We start from the raw sequence: 25,007 nt of genomic DNA, 5'->3' as shown, positions 1-25,007 counted from the left end.
TAAATTCTTTAAATAATTTATTTATAATCGTGCCATGAGCGAGTATTACGCAGTCAGCATTGCCTGCGCTCACTCGTTTTCCTTTTCTTATTTTTTGGCAGTTTGCTCAAATGTTTTTGCTTCGTTAAAGTGTGTAAATGTTTTTGCGCTTCGAGGCCAGAAAAAAGAAAAGAAGAAGAAGCAAATTTCTTTAGTTTCCACTTGAAATTTGCTTATTTGTGTAGCTGTATCTGTATAGGTGTATGTGTGTATCTGTATCTGTGTCTATCTGTGAGTGGCTGTGTATCTGTGTGTATCTGTGAATTTGTTGGGGCTGTTGACATTGGTTTCGAGTTTACAAAGAAATCGATTAAACGCAATCGAGTAAATGACCCAAAGTGCCAGCCAACCAACCAACCATCCAGCCAGTCAGCCAGTCAGCCAGTCAGCCATCCAGCCAGGCAGTCGGGCATTCAGGCAGCCCTGATGTCCCGGCCCAAGGTCAGTTCTGGCAAGAGTCTTAAATTCAAGTTGAGCACATTAAATGCAAATAAACAAAACATTTTACTAGAAATACAATAGCTGAAAATCTTACCTCGTTCTATCCCGCAAGTAATAAACTAAGAGTTTCGTTCACATAAATCAGTCTCTGGACAAATCAAATCTGTTCTCCTTCCTTCTACCCTCTCGAGTAACTCACATTTAAAGTATCTCATTTTTATGATGTACCAGAAAAAATAAAACCCATTTCAGAGCTCGAGTTACGTTCGTGGTAAATAAAAAAAGAAAAACAAATGGCATCCTCGTCATTTATTTGAAAGTTTATATAGTTTTTGTATTCGATTAACAATCGAAGACCTATTTAAATAGTTGCATCTGGTCGAATTAGTCAACAACTTGAAGAACTTTCAGCGCGATGATGCATGCGAGCCTTTCATATGATTCAATGGGGGAAAACGCATTAAAGCCTCACATAAATATAAAAAACTTTTCTGATTGAAAACAGCAAATGTTACGATATTCAAATTGGTTTACGATCAAATACTTAAAGAGAACTGTGAAGTATAAATTCTAAAGAAGAAACTTTAAATAAAATTGAGTTGAAATTGTTTTCAGTTTTTTTAGTGCGCTAATAATAGCTGCGGGTATAAAACATTCAATTCAAAATTCGTAATCTGGGATTCCTGTTAAGATTTATATATAAATATGTAATGTATATAACTAAGACTTATCTTATAGTATGTCAAGTTAAGGCATTATCAGATCTACGCAAGATTCCTCAGACTAAGAGTACAGATAGCTGAAAGTCTTATCATCTATCCATTCAACTATTTATTAATCCATTTCTCTGCCTGTGTCTCCAGTTGGAAGAATGCTTCTTATAGATATAGCATCAAGGTCTCAGCTTTGATAACATTTATTGTGTTACATAGATTATTTCAAATTCAAGAAATCATTTTGCATAGCATCTATAACTTTTAATCTTTTTATCAAATGTCAGTTATTTGATTTTGGAGTCTGAGGAGATATACTTAGCCACGCCCATCCATACAACTTTATACTATATACGTAGAGCGTAAAATCGTACAATTTTTAAAATCTAATAAAACTTTAAGTTTTTTAATATATTTTTACATATATTTACCAAAATGATTTATTTATTTATTTTATTTGAAGAAGAATAAAGTAAAATCTACTAAAATAATCAACATTAAATGAGAACATGCCTTAAGTCTGTGCTATTTTAATAACTCGCTGGCTATAAACGCGGATATATAGAATGTATATACATAGTATTATAATCCTTCAAATTTTGAATGTAGATTTACAGTATTAACGAGAATGGACCACTATGTATATATTTTTCACAGAGCTTAATTTAACTTCTAGCTAGACGCACCTGTCTAGAGCAATCTTTATAGTGTATTTTCACCTCATATTATTTCCCCTTTTACACTTTTCTTCATCTAATTATCAATTATTGGAAATCCCTTCAACTCTCTACCAAAATATTGTGAATAATCGCAAAATAATCTACTTAAATGTGTTTTTAACCATGCATTCTCTTCTGCTGCTTCTTCTGCTCGTTCTTCTCTTCCTTCTTCTTCGGCTGCTTCTGCTACTTCTGCTGCTGCTGGTTCTTATTGTCTTTAGCTTTAGTTTAGGCATTCGTAATCAATGGACATGAATAGATTTCCGACTCACGTTTCTCATGCTGATTAAAAGCGTTGTTCAACATCTCGACTCGATTCAGTTTGTGTTTCAGTTTCGGTTTCGGTTCTCTGGGCATTTGTCGCATTTACCTTTGAAAGGTGTATAATAATTTATTCCGATTTTAATTATTGCTTTGTTGACTGCGTTCTGGTCGGCTTCGCTTTGACTTTGATTTTCCTGTCGAGGTTTTTCTTGAAACACTTTTTGGTTTTTGTTCCTCTCTTTCTCTGTTATTTTTTTGGTTTGATATTTTATGAATGTGGAGAGACAAATCGGCGTCATCAAAATTTTAAAACGTGTTTCGATTTGCATAGAAATTCCACTTGTTATCTCCCTGTCTCCCTCACGCGCTCTCTCTCCCTCTCTCTCTCTCTCTCTCTCTCTTACTCTTTGGCGGCCATCATCTTTGCCCACGTTTTGAAAATTGTTTTTTTTTTTTTTTTATTGGATGCGTTGCACTATGATAAACGACATTGGGTCTGGGAATTATTTTGTTAGGGTCTAGACGCTGTGTCTATAAGGAAATGTATGAACTTAACTCTGCTTTTTCCAGGTTCTGTTGGTATTTCATTGGCATTTGCTTTGGATTTATTTAGAGTTTGCTAATTTAGTGTGTGAGGTATTCGGTTCAAAGGTCGTGAGAGAGGGAGAGATGAGTCGAGTTGAGCTGAATTGGGAGAGGGTTAGTTATTAGTTGATCCCTAATGCCGAGGGATTTTGAAATACATTTTGAAATATATTTTATTCGGGGTGGTGAAGTTTTGTTGTTATTGTTTTTGCTCTCGTTGTTTGTTATCATTTCATTTCATTTTCAATTTTTTCAATTCAATGTGAAACCATTTTGAAATTTGTCCACATTCGTGTAACTGTTGTTGTTCTTGCTTGTATAAAGTATTCTCTTCTTTTTTTTTTTTTTGTAATTCATAAACTCACGCAGCGGGCAGATGTTCCGCACGAATACTTTCAGATTATATGGGAGAGGGTTGTGCCTACTATGTATGCCTCTATACATATGTATGTATGTGGCTATGTGTATGTATGTGCGTGGAAGATACGCACGTATTTATCTACAAATGAAATGCAATTGGTGGCATGCATAATTCATGCCACAAACTGCATCAACTGTGTGGCATTTGAGCAGAAGGGGTTCCCGCATGGAATTCGAGTTCTTAAATATGCGAGCGAATTGAAATTAAGAAATTAGATGAACAGAAACAGAAATTCAATTATTAAGCGATGAGCAAATAAGTAAATCAATTTGAATTGAAATTCCTTAATATAAATAACTGTGAAATGCTTTGCTTAACTCTATAAAATGGCTTTGCTTCAGCTGCACCAATTCCAATTGGAATTCTCTCATTACCGACGGCATTTTGTTTTCGCAATGGCTGCTAAAGGACCAACGGTAAAGTATTAGAAGCAGCTGAAAAAAATCAACCTGAGAATACATAAGTAAATAAAGAATAACACACACACACAGTCAATCGTAAGCTCACTATATTTCACACACACACACACACACACACAAACGCAGACAGAAATATGATTGAGCGCTGCCAGCGTTGAGAATATAATATAAGAAAAGAAATGAGAGATTCGCTGCGACGCTGGCAGCGCTTCACATTTCGTTCACATTTTTCGTTATGCTCCGCCTAAAGTTGTCATAATTTGTTTTTGCTTTTACATTGCGTTTTATTTATTTGTCGATGGCTCAGCAGCGGCAGCAGCGACAATGACGCTGCGCAAAAACAAACTTAGCGCTGCGCTGCCCCGAAGATGACGTTGTCTGCTGTCGGACAGTTTTTCGTTTGCTGTCCGCTGCTTGGGGGTATCGATTTGTGCGCCGTCGGCTCTTGCGAGTGCTCGCTCGGCAGCCGGCAAGAGAGAAGAGCCAATGCCCACACTCACGCACACACACGCAAGCAAGCGAGGAGAGCGAGTCTCTTTTTGATTTATGGCATTCGCTGAGGCACATACACATGCACACACTCGCGTACACAGTCAAGACCATTCATAAATGGCAGCAATGCGTGCGTTAGAGGAGCACAGCTAATGTGTTGCCCGCTTAACAGCGACACACGCTGTTAAGCATGCCCACTAACAGTACGTTAACAGTCTTATACGGTCAATTCCCCGCCATTTCGAAAACGTTGCACGCACTTTTACATGCAATGCTCACTCTCTGGCTCGCTCTCTCGCTGCTGTTACTGCCACTGCCTCTGTTGTTGCTGCCATCTAAGCTTTTGCAATGCCCGAACACGAAAATCTGCCCCCAACGGATAGCGACACTTCGATTCGCTGCTGCTGCGCTGCTGCTGCGTTGCTGCGTTGTCTCGTTGCCTCGTTGCCGTTTTCTCGTTTTCTCGTTTTTCTTGCTGCGCCGCACGCTCGTTAAATCCATAAAGGACATTCTCTGCTTCGGCTCCAGTCACGGCCAACGCCACGGCCAACGGCAGCGCCAACGACAGCGCCAGCGACAGTTCAGCGTTCAGCGTTCAGTTCAGGCAGCCAGCGAGGCAGGCAGCAGGCAACAGCCGCCACTTCTTGGCTTTTGGTCAGCCGCCTTAGAGCCTCCAGTTGACAGTGTTGCCCCGTTACGTTGCCCGCGGCCCGTTACCCGTGGCCAGTTTACAGCTAATTTGCCATTCACACAATCACAACAAATTATTGTTGCCAAAGTAACAACAACAACTACAACAACAACAGCGCCAATAGCAGCAGCAGCAATAATACAATTTTTGACAGCTTCAGCAGCGATCGCAGTCGCCGCAGCAGCAGCAGCCGCGCCAGCCGCCCACTGGCTAGTTAACGGTTTTTATTACCGCCGCAGCCGCCGCCGTCGCCGTCATCGTCGTCGACGCAGCTCACGCACGTTACTTATTTTTTTGACTTCTTCCTCTTCCTCTCCCGTTTCATCTTCAGCTTTAAGTGCGTGTGCGTATGTGAGCCAGCGTCTCTGTGTGTGCGTGTGTGTGTGAGTGAGTGCGTGTGTGCTTGCTCGTGTGTGTGTGGCTCTGTGTGTGTGTGTGTGGGTGTGAGCGCTGTCGTGTCATGTGGCAAAAGTGCGCGGGGGGTCGACGTCGAAGTTTTTGTGGTCGCGTGTGTTTAATTAATCATAAAATAAAATAAAACAAAACACAAATACAAAATACGCAAATACGCGAATACAAAACAAAATGCAAATGGCAACGCAGCAACAACAAAAAAGCAAAAAGCAAAAACAAAAAACACTTTAAATATGTGCAATAGAATTTGTTGAAAAGAAACGCCCAAAACGTGAAGTGAGACAACAAAGACAACTAAATCAAGTCCACGAAAAAGGCGACAAAGAGGAGGAAGAAGAAGAAGATTTGCTTAATACATCCTGCCGACGGCAAAAAAAAAAAAAAGAAAAGAAGAACAAAATCAAAAGTGTTTGAAAAATGTTTACCAAAAGTGGATAAAGTATGAGCAATGCAAGAAATTAACGAAAATGTGAGTATGGAAGGAAAAAAAATAAATTAAAAGCTAAGAGTTAAGTTAAATAAGGAATTATATATATATTTAATTTTAAATAAACTATATAAATTTAATTTGCCTGTGAAGTTAAAGATGGGATACATTTCAGAAAACACAGTGCAAATATTTCATTTGTAAAATTTTCCCTCTTTTGCCTAAAAGTTTTCTTTACTCAACTCGAATTCGACTAAAACTTAATGAGTTTAATGTGGCCAACAAGAAAAGGTTTGCAGCTTAGACTTAAAGACTTCAACTTAAAGTTCTTTTGCATTTGGTTAATGGAATTTGTTGTTGGAATGAGAAATGTTGAGGAATAGAGTTTGGCAATATCTAGTATTGGGCTACATTATCAGACTCGTTAATTGCACAATTAATGATAGGTAAATTTAATCGTAAAAATTAATTTTTAAATTCATCTAGAGCAGCTCCACAATTAGCCAATTGCGAGTTCCACCTTGAAACTGTCCAATAAATACGGCTTTAAGGTTAGGTCTTTAAAACTTGTTTCCTAATTGATAATCGTTATATTCTATTAAAATATAAATTTAATTAATTTATATGTATATATAGAATGGGTGAGCAATTAATAGAAACTCTGAAATTTTAGATTTCAAATAACCTTAGCATATTGTTGTTTTATTTAATCTTTATAACGTGGGTAGAAGTGAATATACTATCAATTTTTTTATTTTGCAGAGAAAAACTATTCCAATTTAATGTTTTGCTTTATCAAAATAAAAGTATGTGCAGCTACATACATTAAATCTTAAATATATTTTACCTTAATTTTATAGTAACTATGTATATTTAGGAGGCGGATGTGCTACAATTATTATATTATGTAAATATGTATATACCTCTCAAAGGGTTTATGCTCTTTTATCGAATGATTCTATTATATATAAATAAAAACATGTACTGCTAAATGCAGTAATTATTAAATATATTTTATATAGATTATATATTATTAAAGCTACATTCAAATTACATATAAGGCGTAAAGTTTCTCTTATCGAAATTGTCTATTTTCATTGAAAGTTTTGCCTTATTAAATAAAAAATGTGTAACAGTAATTGTCAAATTTATATTTTACTCTACTTTATTTTATAATTTTCTCTAATCATACTGATTAAATCTATATAAAATTTGAAATACAAATTTGCAATGGGACTTTTGAAAAAATATTCATAATAAATAAATATAATACTTCGATAAAACCACTTTGAAAAGATAATTTTTCAATCCTCAACTTATAGTTTTTAAATTTTACATGCTTTATTTGCATTTGAAGTCGAAAAATATTAAAACCGATTATTAATGTTACTCACCGTATAGTATAATAATAATATAATATTAAGTCTCACCGTATAGTATAATAATAATATAATATTAAGTAATTCTCGATTCGCACAGATATATGCATTTTAATGCGATATACAAACTTGTATAGTAGTTGTTCCAAAAGGAAACTTCCTAACTTAACCAACTGGCCAAAATGTTGTTAACAATGAAAACGTTTCGCAAACTGTGAAACTTACAGTTTTAACATCCATTTGACACGGGCTCACCTCAGACTAAATAAAATTAATAGAGCAGCATCATGTACATATGTTTAAGATATAAGCTATCGGCTTATATCTATTTATCACATTCAAAGTATATGCATTGAATATAGCCAGAAGCAATAGCCTTACTGCTGTCAAATATATGTTAATTCCTGATTGGCCACGCCCACAGTGCCTGGTCAAGCATATAAAAAATAATCTAGAATCCATGTTTCATATCAAACACCTCTACGATAGGCTTATGAATGAGAATATATATGCCAAAAGCAAGCAGACAGAGTATTCTCACAAAGCCCCTTACAGACCCAATATACCCCGTTGCCATTCTTGAATGAGTATCATTATAAGCAGCAGTAGAAGAGGAAGAGCAGCAGTAACAAAATGTTGCATGTCGGACTTATGTCAAAGCTAAACATAAATACAAGAGACGAATCGAAAGGTGAGATTATTGACGTCTCGGCATGGGCACGAGATACAACTTCAGAATGACAGCACGCACTACAACTGGGCGCATGTTGTGCTAGAATCCACACACACACACGCACATACACGCAACACACACACAGATAGAGAGAGGGAGAGAGAGAGAGAGACGCATATTGGATGAGTAAAATTAGCACAGCAACCGAGTCGAGTTGGGGGTGAACAGCTCGGGGGCGTAGGTTAAACGAAAAGATGACAGGTGTCAGATACATGAGTATCTTACAGATACGCACAGCAGTCAAATGGCAGCGGCAGCAGCAGCAGCAGCTTAAGAGGACGCTTAAGATTTGAATGATGAGCAATTAAGCACGACAACAGCAGCAACTAAATGTATTGATATACATACGCATATATGTGTGTGTGTGTGTGTGTGCGTTTGCATGTGTGCAGTTGCTGATACAAAGATACAATTGCATTGGCCACACTTTAGCATTTGTTTGGCTTAATGAATTTATGATTTCATCTCGTGTCAGCAGTGTGGGGCCTACATCATCAGCATGAACAGCATTATTAGCATCATCATCATTGTTTTCATGGGCAAAATGAATGTGGAACAAGTATAAGATACAAAAGTATCTTGCAGAGACAGTAAACCAAAGGCAGCTGTAGGCGCTTGAAAATGCATGATGATACATATAGATGCTTCAGAAGAGGAAGAATAATAAAAACTAGACCAATAAGTAAATAGGATTTATATTCCATTTACACCTGCAGATGCAAAGATACATTTGCCTTTCACCAATTTAATGCCATTTCTTTATAGTAAATTTATGATTCAATCTCATGCGCATAGTTTTCTTTATTATATTTATTTTTCTTAATTCTTAATTATTGCGCTTAGTCAACTACAAATTGACACGATGCAGATAAAACTATCTTATAGATGCATATGCAAGCAACAGTCGCGAACAGCAGGGCGCATAATTGGAGCTGAGAGTTATAGTGAGTGAGTTCATTATGGTAAGTGCTCATCATTAGTAAGACATGATTAGCAACAAATGCAAAGCTATCTTATAGATACGATAATCAGGTGAAACTGTAGAACTCAGGAATGACAAGAGGTCTTCAGTTATGCATTTTTCATTATGGTGATTATTTATTATAGAGGATCATCATAATCACATATATTTAGCCATAGATACAAAACTATCTTATATATGCAAATTCAAGCAATAGTCAAATGAAAGCAGGAGAATCTGTCGGTGAGCTAAGATATGAATTCGGTTGATGAGTTTAGCTAATCATAGATACAGATATATTTATATGTAACTTATGTTAATTGATTATTATAGTAACGCATAGGTAGCCAGAGATACAAAAATATTTTATAGATACAAGCTCAAATAATAGTCAAAGGCAAGGAGGAATGATGAGAACAATAACAATTATCCCAGCGAAGATACATTTGCTCTAGGCATAGTTAGCACATAGTTAGATACAAAACTATCTTATAGATACAAATGCCAGCAACAGTCAAGTGCTAGTAGGATAAGCTGCAGAATGCGAGAATCAAAGCGACTACACTTATCGTTAGATACAACACTATCTCACAGATTCAAATATGTAGGCAACAACAACAACAGCAAAAATCTTTACTCATTTCATGAAAAGCATTACAGCTTAGTAAAACCAACAGCAAACAGCACTAGATACAGATACTTTTGCATCTATGAATAATTGTTCAACAGATGACTGTAGTAAGAAATACTTAATCATAGGTACAAAACTATCTTATAGATACACATAAGGAACAGTTAGTCATTTCTTAAATATATCAATGAAACAATATTTATAGGATATCAGCAGAGACTGTGGACTTTAAATGGTTTGGTGGTTTGAGCATAACAAGCGCAACAACAACTAGCAACTAGCTCTGGCTACACAGATACATTTGCACACACATAGATGCAAGCACACACAGATACAGAAACTGCAATCGCATTTGCCTAATGCATTTATTGGCTTAATTAATTTATGAGCTGCGCGATTTCATTTCCCCAGCTAACTGTTGATCATGGCGATCCTCATCATGATCATAAACAGTCAACAGCATCATCATCATCATCATCATCATCGTCATCATCATCGTCATCATCATTATCGTCTGTGTGTCTCCGTTGTCTGCGAATGCTGCCCGACAATAAATTCATTTATTTCATTTTATATAAAATTCGAAACGTTTTCTTGGTCCGAGTCTATTTTTCATTTTTCGCCCCGCCCCCTCCGGTGCCGACGCCCTGAATCGAGCGCATATTTATTTGTATTTATTGGCATGCGATTTCATTTAGAATTTTCTACTTTTTGTTATTTTTATTATTTATTTATTTTCATTTTGATAAAGTCAAAGACGGAAAAGCTGAGCAAAAATATTTCTCATTTTCGTTTCGTTATGACAGAAATGTGCGCAGCTATCGCAACTGTCGACACTTGGCTATATATCTATATATCAGGCACACACACACACACACATGTGATTACACACAATTTCTTAGCGCGCACTTTCATCATTTTCATTCTCATTTTTCTTTTTCTTTTCGTTTTCATTTTCATTTCTTGCGCTGTCCAAATATTTGCCAAAAAGCCACAAAATTTTATTATTTTCAGCGATAAATTTATAGAAATTTTTGTAATGTGGATGAACACATTTTTTGCACATTTTATATAGATATATGCGACTGTGTATGTGTGTGTGCGCGTGTGTGTGTGTAGAAATATACAATAAAATGCATTTGTTTTTGTTGCTAAAGCGTGAAATAAATTTCAATAAGTCGATGAATTTTGCTTTTCAGTCTATTGCGGTTGACGTTTTTATTAAATGCGTAAAAATTTTTACGATTTTTTATTACAATAAAAATAAAACATGTTTGCTACAGTAATTTAAAAATATTAATTTATTTAATAATTTAAAATGTTAAATATTTGTCAGTATGTGTTATTTAAATATTATATATTTATTATATTCATAAAGTATATAAACTTGTAAATAGGAATACAAATTTAATTTGAATTCTTTTTCAATATATCTCAAATAAATTTGTAAAATTATTATATGTTTCATATATAACATTAAACAAATAATCAATTTTTTAAATCTATTTTTTTTCAATTTATATATTTCAAAAGAGATGTAATTGTAATTATTTCACATCTACATTTATTTATATATATTTTGTCTATGTATAATGAGTCACAAAAAGAAAAGAAAAATATGTAAAACCGAGTTTTAGTTTTGGCATAGAAATTTTGCTTAGAACTTGCCAATAGAAAGCAGCTTATATATGCACCTATATACCAATGCATAAACACACACATGTGTGTGTGTGTGTGTGTGTGTGTGTGTGCTGAGTACTTTGCATAGATTGTCCACTTTAGATTAAGCCATGAATAATTTATGTGCGTCTCTTATGATTTTAATTGTTTGCAATGGCAGCTTAACAACTCTTCCTGCGCCTTTCTTGTCCTCCTCTCTCTCCCCCTTCCACCCTCACAACCCACACCCGTTGCCCCGCTCTGCAGCTCCCTCATTCTACCGTTTTTCGCCCTGACTGGCCTTTATTATTCCTTTCGAACAAAAACAACAACAACAACAACAGCAACAGCAACTGCCAGCAGGCAGGCAGGCCAGCACAAAAAAAAAAAAAAAAAAAACGAACAACAACAACATAAAAACGAAAGCTAAAGCAAAAACAAAGTAGCGCCCCAAAAGCAAATGCAAAACAATACAAATTCATCTACAAGGCCCAGAGCAACTTTATGAGTGTGTGTGTGTGTGTGCGTGTGTATGTCTCTGTGTGTGTGTTGTCCAGTTCCCCCTTCCATGACACGCTCCGGCCACTTGGCCACTTGGCATTGGTCTGCTTTAGCTGCTTCTGCTGTTGCTGCTGCTTCTTCTCCTTCTTCTTCGCTTTGCACTGCTGTCCTGCCCTTCGTCTTTAGACACGCAGACATTTGCATTTCTCACACACACACACACACACATGCACACAGACGTCCATTGCTTGAACGGTGTGTGTGGCGCTTGTTCCGTTGCTCCTCTCCACTTCGTTTCGCTCTCTTCCTCTTCGCCCCCTCTCTCGCTCTACACCTCAACCTCCGACAGCACCCGCGGCGTCTGCTGCTCAACTGGTTGATTGCCCTCTGGTCCGCCGTAGCCCCTTCCGGCGTCTGAGTCTGCACTTTAAGCGTCGTCGCCGTCGTCATCGTCTTCGTATCGTCGTTCCATTTGGTTTCTTTTTTCTCAAAAAGAAGAAAAAAAAAAAAAAAATTATATGAAAATTATACCAATTCAACTCATAAAATTTTTTCCGCAGCTTAATAAATTTGCAGACATTTTGTTCTCTGCTCTGCTCTGTGTCCGGTCGCAGCTCCAGTTGAAACTTCATTGGCCCGTTCCACTCATTGTATGCGCTCCGGTCTTTAGACTTTTAAATACTGCAAGTTATTGGAGCTCCATACCCGTTACCCCTTACCATTATCCAGCAACCACTCTTCATGCTTAATTCCCAAGCATCGCGCCCTCTCTCTCTGATGCAGATGTCCCTCTCCTTCCATCTCACCCCACCTTAGCATATTTTAAACAAAGCTCATTAAACTTGGCACATACATTTCTTTCTTTTTTCTCAGTTGTGTTTTTATGGTATGCAATCTTTATGTTTCGAGTGAATATCGTATGCATATCGAATGAGCATATTTAAGACAAATATTACTTCGACAATGTTGTATGAGATATTCCTAAACATATCTATGTATATACTTCATATTTATTTTATTATTCTTCTTATCATTTATAACTTTCAAGTACTGGCTGAACATCGTATAAGTGAATTACGAATATCGTATGTTCATATTTAAGACAAAAATTACTAAAATCTTGTGTTTGATGTATTCAAATGGTATCGTATTTCCATATTTAAAAACATTATTTCTTAATATTTATAATATTAATAAACTAAACTTAATAAATAACCTTTTTTCGAATCGTTTAATTACAAAATCCTCTGATCGTGAATATTCTGATCGTGTGCAGTATTCAAGTATAGAAGGAATATCGTATAATATCGTATTACATCTATTCATATATATTTTCTATTTATTTTCTTAAGACTTAACTTATTTTATCGTATCTACTAGCTGAATATCGTATGGATATCGTATTTACATATTCAAGACGAACATTAATTTCTTTTAAAGGTTGAATTACTATATGCTATTCTTTATTTTCACCATAAATATCGTATGAATATCGTATTTGTATGCTCAACACTTTCAGGAATCATAAGTTAACTTCTTAGATTTATGAATAGAACTTCGGTGAATCACATCTCGTTCAGCTCTTGCGATTATTCAAATCAAAATCAATGTTCGATTGGCTGGAATTGACTGTCGGAATGGCAAAACTTAATCAATATCTCAATAGCAATCACTCAATCAATTGTTTATTTTGGCTCTTCGCTTGCTCGGCTAAAAATTTCAGATGCAATCCGGATGTATGAAAGTACTCGTATCTCTACCATGATGGGTGGATGCTGGATGCGTGTGCCATCAATCAGTCAGGCAAATTGCATAGAATTTTGATCCATATCCGCTGTGAATAAAACAAATGTACGTGAGAGGCTCGTACATCCATAATTAACGCTGCTACCAAATGATTGACGGTTTGTTGTATCTCGCAGATACAATATTTACGCATGCCCGCCAGCTAGTCGATCGAAGCGAGACCAACTGTATATATACCACTGTGTGTGTGTGTGTGGGGCAAGATTTAGAGTTCCTCTCAAGTTGGGGCCGGACCACCTGCTGGGCAGGAAGCGTGAGTTTTTTCGGGAGCCTCCACAGCACACGAACCGAAGTGAATGACAAATGTAAGGGTGGAGAGAAAAGCTTGCCAGCATCTGAGCATTTGAGTAACTCAGCACTGGAGCATCTGAGTATCTCAGCATCTCAGTGTCAAGTGATGACCGTTCGACGCCTTCAAGATGGAAGGCAAATCAATTGCGGAAGTTTTATGTTTTTGGCTGTGCGTAAATTGCTCAAGAAATCAGCTCAAGTGGAATAAGTTGTGGCTGGCCACTCAAGGGTTACCGACTTTCGCTCCGACTTCGGTCAACACTTTCCACCAGAGCTAGGTGCCCAAGAAACACCCATCAGCCCGGCCGACAGGCAGCTAGGAAAGCCAACTAACCACCCACAGCATCCCATTCCCCTCCCTCCTTTGATTTTGGGAAAAGTGCGTCGCTGTGGAGGCCGTTGCTGCATTAAACAAATTGATTTCGGATGATACCATTCGCCTGCGTCGGCATTGATAGAAATACTATACGATATGTTCATCTCGACGATTCCAAGCGAGCGTCCAATCGATATAATGTATGTGTGCTGAGCACGAATTGTGGATAGCCAAACAATCTGGCTATGGCTATTATCGAAGGAGAGGGTGGCGCAGGGCGCAGGGCGGGCGTCTGGGCACACCTTGTGTTTACCTTTGCCAATAAATTCACTTAATTGCCGGGAAATAATCATAAAGCAATCGAACGTAATACGAACGATTCGTTCAATAGCAACACCGACTCTATGCTCATGTGCGCATCGATTATTGTGAAATATTTGCTTTACTTGTCTTCCTCTTACTCAGTCACGGTGCTAGAGACTATTTGCGAACATGTAGAATTAGAATGTTGAAATCGATTTGATGCTCCATAGAGATATAGATATAGATATAGATATAGATATAGATATAGATATAGATATAGATATAGATATAGATATAGATATATATATAGATATAGATATAGATATAGATATAGATATAGATATAGATATAGATATAGATATAGATATAGATATAGATATAGATATAGATATAGATATAGATATAGATATAGATATAGATATAGATATAGATATAGATATAGATATAGATGTAGATGTAGATATATGTACATAGATATACAGATACAGATCAGATACAGAGAGAAGGAAAGGCTGACAGAGATAGGTTGCATAAGCTGCTTCTCAAATTATTATCAAAATCCAAGCACGCTTTGCATTCCAAATCTCTGCATATTGGAGAAAACTGTTCTGTAATAGTCCGGAAAATAGTCGACGTTCAAAGAAGTGCGATTACGCGTTTGACCGATATTCATCCAACAATCATTGCAGCCCATTTGAATGTGAGAAAAAAGGGCCTTTTAGCATTTCCGTATTATAAGATATATGTATATGTGTATGTGGATAGATGCATATATATATGTGTGTACAGTTGACTAGTAAAGAAAATTAGATATAGCCGGAATAAATCGAATGGGATCAACACAAAGTTATGCTGAGTGATTCCAAGTAATATATCAATAAATTACCCAAGCCAATGGCTCATGCAAAACGCAAAATCGCGTTGAGGCTTTCAGTTTACAATAATTCAGAATCCCAAGACCCGCACGCAGAAAGTCCACCGAAAAAAAAGGAAAAGCAGAAAAAAGCATTGCTTCGATATAGATAGGCAGATAGATAGATAGATGTATGTATGGGCCGGCGTGCTGGTTAGGTGGGTTACAATTAAGTTATACGCCCCTAATAATATGCAATGCGTTCATTTATTCATCACCTAAAGTTGCGACATGACGCTATTCATATATTCAAAAATTTATCATAAAGTCTGACCGGGTCGGAGCCTCCTTACGTGACGGCATCGACATCTCGTCGGTTATAGCAAATAATTTGCCAGGAATATGTGCGTAAATTTGATTAATCCCACAATCTGATTCCAATACTTTGCCATTTCATCCACAGCAATCTGAGTGATATCAGCCACAGCCACAGCTACAGCCAGAGTCAGAGTCCAAGATCGAGATTGAATCAAAGGAAGTGGAGCGCTCGGCATCGGCCGTTCCAGGGGAGAATGTGTTCAATATTTCGCAATCGCATCAATTACCGGAGCACAGGCACGCGCAGTGGCTCATCCAGTGCGGGCAGCTCGTCGGTCGCCGACCCCACGACCGACAGGGACAGTTTGCTGGCGAAGGAGCTGAGTGCGGACAGCAATAACAATGGCAGCGCAGCAGACGAGACGCCAGATGCTGAGATGGAGCGACAGCTCGAGGCTGAGCAGTCGCTGCCCGGCACTGAGCAGCCGGAGAACAGCAACGAGGCGCTGGACTTGTCGGTAATCTCCGGCAGCCGTTTGCCCACGAGCGGACATGTGGCACTAGAAGCTTTACAACATACCAAAGTGGCGGTGGCACAGTTTGCGGCCACTGCGCTGGCGGGATCGGTGTCCGATCCGAACGACCTGGCCATGGTCCAGTCGACGATCTTCAACGTTCAGCGCCAGCATCTGATGCAGCTGCAGCTCATCCAGCATCTACAGAGTCAATTGAAGCGGGCGGGTGGCGTGGTCGCAGCGCTAAGCAGGCAAGGTCCGAACTATGCCGAGCCGGACGAGGACGAGGACGAGGAGGAGGAGCGGCTGGAGCAGACGGACCCGGACCAGCCAGATCCTTCCAAAGAGCCGACGAGCGTGAATGGCGAGGCAGCGGACATCGACCACGAAAGGCTGCAGGAGAGTTCAAAGACTGAGGAACAGGAAATGTGCAAGGAAAGGGAGGCAATAGCAAATGAGTGCAATACAGAACGAGAACGAGAACGAGAACGGGAGCGAGAGCAAGATGTAGCTAGAGCCAAGGCTGAGCGGGAGCGTGAGATTGAGGCTGACGTCGACCAGGAGCTGGAGAATGAGTATAAGCCGCTAATGTGCGACATCAGCTCCAGTCTGGCATCGAGCATAATCACCAATCACGACCCACCGCCGGCGCCCAATGAGCCGAACTGCCTCGAAATGCTGCAGCGCCGCACGGAAGAGGTGCTGGACTCGGCCTCGCAGAGCTTGCATGCGGCCCAAATGCAGGAGGAGTATTCGGAGTACGCCTCGAAGGAGGCGCAGAGTCGCGGCGAGATCTTCAAGCATCGCTGCAAGTACTGCGGCAAGATCTTTGGCAGCTACTCGGCCCTGCAGATACACCTGCGCTCCCACACTGGCGAGCGACCCTTCCACTGCAACGTCTGTGGCAGCAAGTTCACTACCAAAGGCAACCTGAAGGTGCACTACCAGCGCCATACGCAGATCTTTCCTCCCATGCTGCTGCCGCCTGTGGTCAATGGGGCTCAGCCCTCGGCGTCAGGCTCCGAGCAGTTTGGCTCTCTAGCACCCATTCGGCTACCCTTCGCCACGCCAGCGCCTCTAGCACCGCCCCCTCCACCCATCAGCAGCGAGCACGCGGCATTGGAGCAGCAGCAGCACGAGCTCCAGGCACTGGCAATGCCCGGACAACAGCTACAGCAAGCCGAGGATCTGAGCAAGCCGACCAGGGAGCTGTCGCATTCGCCCATGCAGGCCGCGCCGACCCCCAAGTCGCTGCCCGAGCGCAGCCGACGTCTGAGTGCCACGGATGCTGTTCAGCCGTGCTTAGCCTTGCCCGAGAGCAAGGAAAAGGACAAGTTGAAGGAGAGTCCCAAGTCAACGACGCCGCCTACTGCAGCGGCGAATCGTCGCAATGGCAGCGTGCGTAAGCGTCAGTCGAGCAATGGGGGTAGCCCGCCGGGCGAGGACCGGGAGCAGTCCGAGCACATGCAGTTGGTCAAGCTCGTGCGTCGCTCCTCGGCAAGTCGCGACGGGGCTGTCGCGTTACCCGGCGACTACTCACTGGCTCAGATGGAGCGCATCATAGACAAGTCGTGGGAGGATCTAATCGAGATCGACAAGACATCGGAGACATCGAAGCTGCAGCAGCTGGTGGACAACATTGAGAACAAGCTGACCGATCCGAATCAGTGCATCTTCTGCCAGAAGGTCATGTCCTGTCGCAGCTCTCTGCAGATGCACATACGCACCCACACGGGCGAGCGACCCTTCCGCTGCAAGATCTGCGGGCGTGCGTTTGCCACCAAGGGCAACCTGAAGGCGCACATGAGCATCCACAAGATCAAGCCGCCCATGCGCAGCCAGTTCAAGTGCCCCGTGTGCCACCAGAAGTTCTCCAACGGCATCATCCTGCAGCAGCACATTCGCATCCACACCATGGACGATGGCAGCGGCAGCCAGATGCATGGCCAGGGTCAGGGTCAGGGCCAGGGCCTGGGCGCTGGCGAGGCCGAACGCCTGGGCATCGAGGATCAGAACTCCAACAAGTCGATGTGCACCTCGGACACCCTGGACTTCTCGACCACAATTTCGGATCACTCTGGCCAGCGATCGGAGTCGTCGCAGGGAGGCGACTTCGACGAGTTCATGACCATGGACAGCACTGACGACTCCCGAGACAACTCAAGCGCGGCCACGGCAACACTGCTTGACAGAGACAGACGGCCGGGCCACGAGGACGAGCGCTCCAGATCGGATCTGGATGGCGGTGGGCGTGAAAGCAACAGCGGCGAGATGCCCGCAATGGATCTCTCATCGCCCTCCCCTTCATCAGCCTCCGCCTCCGCCTCTGCCTCCGCCTCAGCTGCGGCGGCAGCGGCAGCAGCGGCTGCGGCGCGCCTCTTTGGAGTCGGCAACAATTCAGCAGCAGCAGCAGCTGGTGGAACTGGAGCTTTACCGATGCTGGGCATGCCCATGCCGCCGAATCTGCTGCTGATGGCGGCGGCGCGCGAGGAGATGCACGCGCTAGGCCAGACGCATGCCAAGTTTCCACTGCTGCCCTTCGGACCGCTCGGCTTAATGGGTGAGTACGCAGTCCTCAGCTGCCTCTGTTGGCAGCCAGTTGCGAGATGACAAAGCCTCTTTGTCTGTCACCTTTGACCCGAACGCTGTTTGCCATGCGGCAGTGGCTGTGCGATAAATCTCGCGTTCTTGCCGCGACATAACTCAATTGGACCAAGACAAAGCATTTACAGCTACAGGCAGCGACAGCGGCACAGCCCCATTCCATTCCACAGTTTATATGCCACGTCTGCCTATGCCAAATTCCAAAATTTATTTATAAACTTTTCGCACATTTTCAATACCAATCCATCGCGATCGGCGGCGGCGGCAGGGAGGGGGGCACTCTCAATGAATTACGCGCCGCTTCATGATCGCGCCGTCATTATGTCACAGCATTTTTAAAGTGATTGAAATTTATTATATCGAATTTTCGGTTCCGTCGCACAGCAGCAGCACGCGTCCAAAGTTATGTCGTATCACATGACGGGCTTTCTGAGTAATTTGTTATTTCCTTGCCTGTCTATCTTTAGGCCTGCAGCCGCCCCCAAATGTGTGCAACTTGTGCTTCAAGATGCTGCCAAGCCTGGCCGCCTTGGAGAGCCATCTACAGAGCGAACATGCCAAAGAAATGACGGCTCCTTCCGGCCGAGCCCATTGCAACGAGACTGCCACGCCCTACGGAGCCAAGGTAAGTGCGCATCCGTTATGTATAAGCTATCTGCACTGTTATAGTATATCATATATGTTTTAATTTAACGATCTTTATACCCCGCATTCCATGGGATATGTGTAAGCAGGGTATATTGTTTTACATAAAATGAAATATATTTGAAATAGCCGTGCTTAGCCCTTTAAGGTGTATAATATATAGTATTGATGAGGAATCGTTTCGTTTAGCACCCGATTATTCGTCAATCTGGCGATCCGTGTGTATTAGATCTCCGAATTTATTTTATTAAGTGACTGTAAAATGCACAAATATTGAGCTCTACACCTCGTTATTGTGATTTTTTTTTTTTTATAATCAGAAGCCGTATGAAATCAGAGCATCAGAGCGGTATACCTCTGCCGCATCCTAAGAGTCTGAAAGCTTGAGTCAAAATCTGAGCTTTCTACGGAGCTGTTCCTAAGTGCACTACTTCCGTTTACCCGAATCCATTCTCGAATGATAGAATATAGAATATAGATTCGCTTTGTCACATTTCCCTATGCAGCCACTCCAAGTGGTTCTGCTTAGGATATTTCTCAGTCGAGCACTTCCCACTCGACCACTCGCGTTTAGTCCACACTTTATTCATTCCATAAGCTTAGCTTTGACTCCATTTGGAGTATTTGACTCAACTCTATATATTATATTAAGTGTAATTGAATTCCAAACAAAGGTGCTTCCAAATGGATGATTCCAAACATTGAACGGAATGGAAGAGTTAGGAAGATTCGCTGTCATATTTCCCTATGCAAACGGTTCTGCTTAGGGTATTTCCCTGTCGCGCACTTCTCACTCGATCAGTTCTACTTATCTTAAAGCAAATGCATTATCTTGGTCTTGAAGCCAGTTCATCTAATGATGAGAACTAATGCCAGCTGTGCGCGCACAAGTTGTTTACTGCGAAATACCTGAGGCCCGGTCTTGGCATCATTAATGGAATTGTTATGGCCGAGGCAGGCCCGAATATGGGCAGAAAGTGAGGAAACTGGGAAACTGGGCTTGCGCCCGTTTAGGCAGGACCATACAAATTATGAGCTTATTATTAATTGCTCATCTCGCTCGCTCCTCACCACTTTGGCATTATTATGAAGAAATTGTGGCCGCGCTGCCATAGTTTGCCTTAATTGTTGGCGTTCCGCTCGGCGGCGGTCGCAGATCTAAAGCAGCAAAAGCATCCAAACTCGCATCGAGCATGACTTTAAGCACTGGGATTACACCACACAACAATGCCAATTATTTATTAAAGTGCGTTCGCCTTCGAAGCCAGTAAAAATGCTGCAAAGACCAGTGTGAGAGGGAGAGGGCAGAGTGGAGAGAGGGTGCTAGTGATAGAGGGCTGTAGTCGAGTAGTGTGTCAAGTAAGGTCTGACTGGGTGTGTGTGTGTGTGCGTTTGTGTCTATGCCATGTGTCTGGCCATAACTTAAACACAAATGCACGAAATTAATATTTAAGAATGTTTTGTTCACATTTTCATGTGGCTGCGGTTCTGGCTGCTGGCATTGTCTATATGACTAATGACATCGTTCATTATATTTTAAATTCTTGGAGTAACTCCAAAATTGTGAGCAAATATTTAAATACGGTGACGGATCGAAGGTTTAACACTTACATTTATTATAATAATATATTTGTAAAAGTGATGGTGCTTAACATCTATCTGAAGAAGAGAGAATTTCCAATATAATTTCTTAAAGTAGCCCCAACGAATAATTGATATTTTTATATAAAAGTTCAAGTAGCTTAAAGTCAATCTGAAGTTAATAGAGAGAGTTTAAATCTTCTAAGCATGTCCATTTCTCACGTACTCTATTCCTAAATGCTTGGACTAACCCCAAAATTGTGAGTTAATAAAATTTGATAATAATTGGAATTTTTACAAATATAGAGAATAAAATAGAATGGCTTAGCTTCTTCTTAACTTATCTATTTCTAAAGAAACCCTATGTTTGGAATAACTTCATAATTGTTAGCGAATATTTGAATACGACGATATATCTATACTTAGATAATAAATCAAATTTATAGATATAAAAGTGAAGGTAGCTTAAACTGAACATGAAGACAAATGAGAATTGCTAACTTCCTTACTTCTCCGCTTCTCCTATTCGTTATACGAAAATTGCATGCAAATAGTAGAAGAGGGTTAAGAATCTAAGGTTAGCTAATAATAAAGAGAACTAACTGTAACGTTTTAACATGAATTGAGTTCTTTGAATCTAAAGATCAGAAATTGTGCAAATATTATATTAAAGTATTTCAAATATGATGAAAAGCGAAAGATCAAATCTCTCTTTTTTTTGTTCCCCACTCTTGAAGCACTTTTGCATTTTGGGCCCCTTTGTCACCTCGCTGCGCTCCTGTCGCTTGCGATATTTTGGCTCAAATGCGAATGCGGTGTAAATGTCATAACATTTTCGAGTAGTAATCAGCCCTGTTAGGCCCAGCAGCCAGACTGTGGTCTCTAGTGTGCTCTACGCACTCCGTGCTCCGTTTTGGTCGCTTAACACATTGTTGATGATCTACGACAGACCCGAGACGCGAGACACGAGATACGAGACGGAGTTGAGCATTATCTGTTGCTGTTGCTGTTGTTCGTTGGTCTTGGAAATTTTTAAATGATTCAAAAATTGTAAGTAATTACGAGAATGCATTATGATGATGCGAAATTTACGAGTTGGTCTGGTCCCAGACAACTGCCAGCTCCCTCCGCACGAATGTGAGCGCGCGCCTCGCGTGCTACAGCGCCCTGCCAATGGGAGTGGGATGGGCGAGGCGAGCCGAGCGAGTAGGGGGCGGGGCGGAACGTTCTGTGTGCCGGATCGGTGGCGGTGTGTGCGATGCATTCAATGCAAATAAATTATGTTACGCTTTATGCAAAATTATTTAATCTTTTGTTTGTCGCGGCATCAGCGGCATCTGTGTGGGGCAGCTGGGGCTGCGCTGGGGTGTCAGCCGCCGGGAGGCAGCCAGCGGCGACAAGAACAACAACCAGAACGAGAGTCCGCGGCAAACAATTGTTTTGCCATAAAAATATGAGACCCGGCGGTTTTTGTCTGTGCGAGATAATTAGTTGGCATTATTAGGCCCGTGCGCCGGCATAGAATAATTGTGAATTATGCTTTTGCATTTCGGTGGCTTCTGCTCGAAATAAGATAATTAAGAACCGCGTCTGGCCCGAACTTCCCGAAGTGGGATCTGAACGCCACATTAAGCAGCAAACGCGAAGAAATTAGCGCCCCTAATTCAAAGTCCGAACGTCTACGCTCAATGTGTATTTCAGCTCACTCTCAATCCAAATCTATTTGCCAAGAAGCCGAAGCAGCCGCAGGAGCCGGCGCCAGCGGAGCCCGTGACGCCATCGGCGGCATCCATTAAAGAGGAGCCCGACTCCGACCAGCTGCCGGTCGACGAGGGTGGCTGCGACAGTGGTGTAGCGGCTGCCCCGGCCACCGGCTATCAGCAGGAGGCGGCCGGCGATGCGGAGCAGTCGCTGATGAAGATGCAGTTGCGTAAGTCTGATATCTCCTGTGCCCGCTCGCCCCACATTTCCACTCAATTGCCGCCGATCGCATTCGCAGATGCTCATCGCTTCCCAGCTAGTCCGCTGGACTTCCAGCAGGCCCTGATGTCCGCCGGGCCACCCAGCTCCAGTCTCGATCCCCCGGTGAACAACAAGCACTTCTGCCACGTCTGCCGGCGCAACTTCAGCTCGAGCTCCGCTCTGCAGATTCACATGCGAACCCACACCGGAGACAAGCCCTTCCAGTGCAACGTCTGCCAGAAGGCCTTCACCACCAAGGGCAACCTGAAGGTGCATTATAGTTGGGGCTGCTCCCTCTGACTCTCTCAAGCTCACATTCTTTTTGCCTGTTTGCCTACTCCTTTGCTTTCTATAGGTTCATATGGGCACGCACATGTGGACGAATCCAACATCTCGTCGGGGCCGGCGCATGTCCTTGGAGCTGCCCATGCGCCCAGGACCTGGCCCGGGCTCGGCACATGGCGCGCCCTCTGCCGAGCAGGAGTTCATGCAACGTCGCCCGGAGCTCTTCTTCCCCTATTTGCCGCCATTCTTCAATGGAATTCCACCCAAGGTAAGCTCTCGAGAGACTTTACACTCTATGAATGTTTGTTTGAGTTTTGCCATAATTAGTAAACTCTCAATAAATATAGTGATATCTACATTTAGTTTCAACTAAAGCGAAACCCTTTCCATTTCCATTTCTCTTCAATCTAATCTCCTTACATCAGCCCGGTGAACTGAGTCCAGGTGCGTTTGCCAACATACCGCCGCCGCACTTTGCAAATGGAGCTAAGTATCCGTATCCGCCTGGCCTGCTGGGCTTCCCCAACTTCTTGGGCGGGGCTGGTGTCCACCACCAGTACCCGCACGCTGCGGAGAGGAGTAGCAGCAAGTCACCGACATCGGAGCCGGCGCAGAGTCCTGCCTCCCGGGAAGACGACGGAGCTCTGAGCAACCACATTTGGCATCCGCTGAATAACATCAAGGTGGAGAACAATCAAAACGAGAATATTGGCAGTCAGAGCGAGCTGGAGCAGGAGGATAACGGTAACACAGATGCGGATGCCGAGCAGGAAGCTGCTGGCCCTCCGATGGGGGCCGAAGAGCTGGGCTCGCAGGGCGGTGAGAAGTAGCTGTAATATATTTAGTTTGACAGCCGTTTGGAATACACATGGTTTTTGTGGAGTACATATCTTGAGCATAACACTACGCTAAGCTTGATCTAGCACACATATATATACGAATATATCCTCTGTGTCTATATATATATATATATACGTACACACACATATGTATTTAAACTAAAGTACGAGTAATTGATGGCGATTTTGAGGCATTTAAATGCATTAAGTATAGCAATAAGTTGTATAAACTGCAAAACGTGAGCAAAAACAAATCAGATTCAACACACACACACACACACTCATACACACCAAAACAGACACAATTAACTAATTTTATGGCTACACACATTAAACATAACAAATACAGATGCAAAATATAAAAAAAAAGTAGATACACGTAATGTAAACTGTGGTAGTTGCATATAAAAAGCGAAATCGAAAATCGAATGATCAAAAATAAAATCGTGCGTGCAAATTGCAAAATTCAAATGACGTTTTTTTTTATTGAGCAATGGAAAAGGTGTATATAAATATTTATTTATTTATTTATTGGTCGTTAGAGTTTATATAAAACTTACTTACAGTTACACACCATCTACTGGGACTTCCGCTTGGTTATATAACTATATACATTATACAAATATTCAGATATTTGGCTACAATTTCAGTTACCTTAGATATCTCATATATATCTCTTTTTAAAGTCCACTATTTAATCTTATTTAAAGTGAAGTAGATCTTATATTTATTTAAAATCTGTTTATTGCAGATCTTATATAAATATATATAAATATAATACATACATGTGTATATACATTTTTCAACACTTTTAGTTTCCTCCCTTACAACTTAGGAATCTCAAATATTTGACTTTCCTGCTCTGCACTCTAAATTCACTTTTAATTATTATATTCCACTCAAAATAGGCAACTCAGTATTTTATTTAATTTTAAATGTATTTTTAGGCTTGTTGAAAGCATATTTGAATTATTATTTCATGTCTAATAAATAGATGCCTCGCATCTTGTTAATTAAATTTTTGTCACTCTTTGGCAAATGTCTCTCTGTTGTAACAAATTATAATTTCTAGACCGCAACAAGTTAATGTCGCTGCCAATTATAATTCGCCTTTTGTTTTTGAATATGACAACTGAGCCAGTGCCATAAATATTGCGAGGGTGACAAAAACTAAAAGCGCTTATAAATAACTGCAAATGT

General features: G+C 41.2%; 1 protein-coding gene across 1 annotated transcript; it reads left to right on the top strand.

The window, feature by feature from the left end:
* Positions 1-4,513: 4,513 nt before the first annotated feature.
* On the top strand, positions 4,514-24,278 carry LOC6577936 (sal-like protein 3). The gene is made up of 7 exons (XM_032729098.2): positions 4,514-5,667; positions 15,522-18,451; positions 18,963-19,120; positions 22,423-22,651; positions 22,721-22,953; positions 23,039-23,236; positions 23,394-24,278. The coding sequence occupies exons 2-7, from the start codon at positions 15,631-15,633 to the stop codon at positions 23,796-23,798; spliced, it is 4,044 nt and encodes a 1,347-aa protein (XP_032584989.1). The 5' UTR covers positions 4,514-5,667; positions 15,522-15,630; the 3' UTR covers positions 23,799-24,278.
* Positions 24,279-25,007: the final 729 nt, after the last annotated feature.

The sequence above is a fragment of the Drosophila mojavensis genome, unplaced genomic scaffold, assembly GCF_018153725.1.
Source record: "Drosophila mojavensis isolate 15081-1352.22 unplaced genomic scaffold, ASM1815372v1 contig_49, whole genome shotgun sequence".
Taxonomy (NCBI): domain Eukaryota; kingdom Metazoa; phylum Arthropoda; class Insecta; order Diptera; family Drosophilidae; genus Drosophila; species Drosophila mojavensis.
Note: the sequence above shows the minus strand (reverse complement) of the source record. Positions and strands in the feature narration are given on the sequence as shown.

Excerpts from the sequence above, each read along its gene's own strand:
- LOC6577936 (XM_032729098.2), top strand. The coding sequence starts at position 15,631 with ATGTGTTCAATATTTCGCAATCGCATCAATTACCGGAGCACAGGCACG. Across the intron at positions 22,652-22,720 it reads GCTGATGAAGATGCAGTTGC|ATGCTCATCGCTTCCCAGCT; the intron begins GTAAGTCTGATA and ends TCGCATTCGCAG. Across the intron at positions 22,954-23,038 it reads CCACCAAGGGCAACCTGAAG|GTTCATATGGGCACGCACAT; the intron begins GTGCATTATAGT and ends TGCTTTCTATAG.